The following is a 4452-nucleotide window of genomic DNA, read 5'->3' on the forward strand; positions in this document are numbered from 1 at the left end:
AAGAAAGGAATAAGGATGAGGGGGGAGAAAAAACGGGTGAGAGAAAGAAAGGATGGTGGGAGGGTATAAATGACGGAAAAAAAAAAAAAGAAAAAAGAGAAAAGAGAAGAAAGGAAGGAGATTTAAGGGGAGAGAGCAAAGAAGGAGGCTTTTTGCTTGGTTTCCTTATCGGGAAAGAGAGCGCGCACGCGCGTCACGCATCAGGCACCTTTGCTGATACATTATTGAGCACACACAATGACACAAGATTGAAAATGACAAAAGGTGTCATACATTACACGTTAACAAATTTTTCATTAAAAAGCAAAAGTAAGAGGGAAAAACAACAAATAAAAAAAGTGATCATAATTGTTCCCCTGAAACAAAATCAATTTTAGGATATATTAATTACTCACACTATATTTCACATTCTTAACATTAAAGTGAGATCACGGCACTAGTAAAACCAACTAACAAACAATTATTATGAGAGAAACTATAGCTATTTTAGCTAGTAGTCATTCAAATTCGCAGTCACATGTGCACCCCTCAAATGTTCCACAAATTCATTGATGTTCTTATCAGAGCTCCCACCTTCACCAACTGCCTCCCTAGCCAACTTCATCCACTTGCTAGCATTGCTTCTAATTTCTTCACTCCTCTTACCCTGCATAACCATATTCAAACTCCTAACAAACTCTTCCTTCCTAACAACACCACTCTCATCCTCTTTGGGCCTCACACCGACCTCCCAAACTTGCTCCAAATACTTGGCATCCGGTAATTGGTCGGCCCATTGCGGCAAGCACACCACCGGCACGCCGAGGCTCAACGTCTCCAGAGTTGAGTTCCAACCACAATGTGTCACAAAGCACCCTATGGCTTGGTGTTCCAGCATTTCAAGTTGGTTACACCATGTGACAATTATGCCCTTCTCTTTGACCATTTTTTCGTACCCTTTTGGTAATTTTGTGTGTTCAGATTGTCTTAGGACCCAAATGAAATTCTTGCCACTTTGCTCCAACCCCAATGCCACTTCCTCAATTTGTTCATTTGAGAGTGACACCATGCTTCCAAATGAGATGTATACTACTGATTTTGGTGCCTTTGTTTCAAGCCAATCAGAGCATTCTTCACTTAATGGCTTCCATAAGCTTGCTCCATAGCCTCTGTCACCTTTGATTCTTCCATCTAAGTATGCAGAAGGGACCATTGGCCCTATCAACTTTGCTGGACATAACTCTCTTATGCCATTCACCGCCTAGAAATTATCAACAGCCATGTCAGAAACTCATCATCATTTAGGAAATGCAGAACATGATATCTATGGCACGCAACTCTATTTGACTTTTGAGTAGCATAGAGATCGGATAAGAAATAATATTTTGATGAAATTCGTAAAATTATTTACATTTATTTTCTATTTCTCAAAACGTGGCAATAAATGCCCCGCACACATACATAATAATAATAATAATAATAATAATAATAATAATAATAATAATAATAATAATAATAATAATAATAATAATAAATTAATCAATATATATTTTAAAAAAAATTAAAAAAATTATCAAAAATTATTATTTTTAATGTCTCTAATCTTTTTTTATATTTTTATAAATAAATACATAATTACTAATTATAATAGCTAATTTTAATATGCACGTGTAATATTTTTTTATGTATAATATGAATTAAAAATAAATAAAAAATTTATTTTCATGTTAATTAATATTTAAAAATTATTAAATAATAATTTAATTAAACATATTAAATTATTTAAAAAATTTTAAATATGGTTTTCGTATTAAAGGCAATTTGCTCAATGACAATTTTAATAAGTTTCTACATACCTCACTTTCTAAAGCTTCAAAAGTGTTGACAAACATAAAATCAGCCTTGTTCAAGTTAGAGAACTGGCTCAATTTCATGGCCAAGTAATCAGGGTAACTCTCCGGAAACCTAATGAAGCTAGGCAAATCCGGCAAATCCAACGGTGGAATCCCGGGAACAAACAACGGCAAATCCTCCTTCTCCACAGGAAGCTCAAGAAGGCCATGGTGTATACGACAGAATATGTTACAAACGGCAGCAGAATTGGTAAAGAAAGCGGCACCATAAACGCCGTGTCGTTTGGCAACATCAAGCGCCCACGGGAAAAATGAGTCATATACAATGCACGTGACCGGCGTGGTAGTTTGTTGAAACCGTTCGATCAGTTGCGAGAGAGTTTTGGCGCCAACGGTCCTGAAGGAGGTTAGGAAGAGCTGCACGTTCTTGGCTTGCGCGAAGCCGGCGTTGTCGAAGCCGTCGGATATTGCTTCTACGCCGACGTTTGGGGCGTTGATGGTGTTGACCGTGTAGTGAGTGGTGGCTATGGTGGCTTTAACGCCCTTTGAGGCTAATCTTTTTGCGAACTGGACCAGTGGGTTGATATGGCCTTGTGCTGGGTATGGTAGGAGTAGGACATGGACGTTGTTGTGCTTTTGGAGAACCATGTTTTCTTTCTTTCTCTCGGAAGTAGCTAGAATTCTAGAAAGATGTTTTGCTTTGTTTTCTGTTGTTTGGTGATGGTGTTATAAGACCCTTTATTTATAGGCGACTATACCGTGTTTGAAACGAGGTTTTCTTTTGTTTTTTTATTTCTTTACTTTTTTATTTAATTTTTTCAGAAATTATTTTTAATATAGAGTTAAAAATCCTACTTTGATTGAATATTCATATTCTAATACGCACTTTACTTGTTGATTCTACAACTACAAAATTCACCCATGTAATCATACTAAATAATTCTATTTTCAACCAAAACATTAATATTTTTTTATATAAAAAAATTAGCCTAATTCTTTTCCTTTTTGTTAAATAAGTAATTGGCATATCCACAAAATTAATGATTTGTGATTTTTTACTATTAATAGATAAATGATATAGTTTCTTATCTAACTTACCTTTGCTAAAAAAATTACTAAAAGTCAACAAGGACAAAATGTCCCTACAGCCGCGAGTGTAGGACCACCCTAACAGTGATGGAATGTAGTAAGAGGGGGCAGTAGTCCCTCCAAAATTTTTTTAAGCACCGAAGATCAGAATTTTGTACTCCATCAAATGTCATAACAGTTGCGATAGCCAAAGTACTGTGTGCCCCAAATTCTTTCCCAACCTCCGTCTCTACACTAAGGGTTAGTTTGATAAAATTTTTATTTTTTAAAAAGTGTAATATTTATATTTAATAAATTAAATTAAAAATAAGTTTTAATAAATATAAATAACAATAATTATGTTTAGTAAAATAATTTTTAAAATTTAAAAATATTATAAAAAATATAAATTTAAATATTAAATTCAAAAATTAGTTAATATATGAGATTATATTAGACTTTTAAATTTTAAAAAATATATGTCAATTTTAAAAAGTTCTACCTTAGTTGTTTTAAAAAATATGCTGATCTTTCAAAAGCTGCAACTACAAACACATAGTCTTTTTGAATTACCAAACATAAAATGAGAAGTTTATACTTTTAAAAAACACAAACACCTCTTTAAAAAATTTTACTAAACCAAGTCTAACTCTAAACATTTTAATAACTTAATGATATACTCAAAATTATGAAACTTTTTTTTTAAAGGGCGAAAAACAAATTAAATCAGTTTACGAGTCAAAAATTTGATTTGTTAATAATTCGACAAATTAATTTTATGAGTTTGTGAACTAAATTTAAACGTGTATATTAAATAAATCGAACTTAAATTTAGATAATTTCAACCTATTAAATTGTAGAGCTAATTCGATGATATATAATATAATTATTTATAGTAAATCATATATTCGTATTTGCTAAATATATGAAGGTGTATTGTTTTTTCTTTTTTGTCATATCTAAAGTGTAATATCTTTAAATAATTATATGTTAGATGGATAATGAATTAAAAAAGTCTAATTAAATTATTTAGTATAAAAGGAAACAATATATCTATTAATGCTTTGATATAAAATTTTATAGTCACTCTTTTATATATGATTTTTATAGACATATAAATTATTTAGCTAGTGAACATTTAGGGAGTTGAGTATATTAATGTATCGAATTATAAGTCAATCTCAATTTTTATGAGTTGAAATTGAACTTGACTTAATTTTATTCAATTTGGTCTACTTTTAATCTTATTTATCAAGGCCAAAATAAACTTTGTTATCATTTTTTTTTTTTTTTTTGAAAGTAAGAGCTCAACATTCAAGTGGAGCAAAGTGACACTAAGACAATAACAATAAAGCCATAACAACTCCTATGTCATCTCCGGCATAGCCATCAACAACATGTGTTATTTACAACACCACTCCGTAGCACAAGAAAATGATTGCTCCACACAGTCGACAGTTCCTGTTTATCTTGCTGTGAAAAATGGCATCATTTCGGCGTAGCCATATAATCCATATAGTTGAGAAGAATCCAAGTAGCCAATACTTTCGCC

At 32.0% G+C, this 4452-nt stretch overlaps 1 protein-coding gene across 1 annotated transcript; it reads right to left on the reverse strand.

The window, feature by feature from the left end:
* Positions 1–277: 277 nt before the first annotated feature.
* LOC107643497 (UDP-glycosyltransferase 74B1) lies at positions 278–2549 on the reverse strand. The gene is made up of 2 exons (XM_016347165.3): positions 1836–2549; positions 278–1240 (listed from the first exon to the last, which is right to left on the reverse strand). Exons 1-2 carry the CDS (start codon positions 2478–2480, stop codon positions 491–493), a joined length of 1395 nt encoding a protein of 464 aa, XP_016202651.1. The 5' UTR covers positions 2481–2549; the 3' UTR covers positions 278–490.
* Between the last annotated feature and the right edge of the window lie 1903 nt (positions 2550–4452).

Source organism: Arachis ipaensis, chromosome B5, assembly GCF_059453495.1.
Source record: "Arachis ipaensis isolate K30076 ecotype BB chromosome B5, ASM5945349v1, whole genome shotgun sequence".
Lineage (NCBI taxonomy): Eukaryota > Viridiplantae > Streptophyta > Magnoliopsida > Fabales > Fabaceae > Arachis > Arachis ipaensis.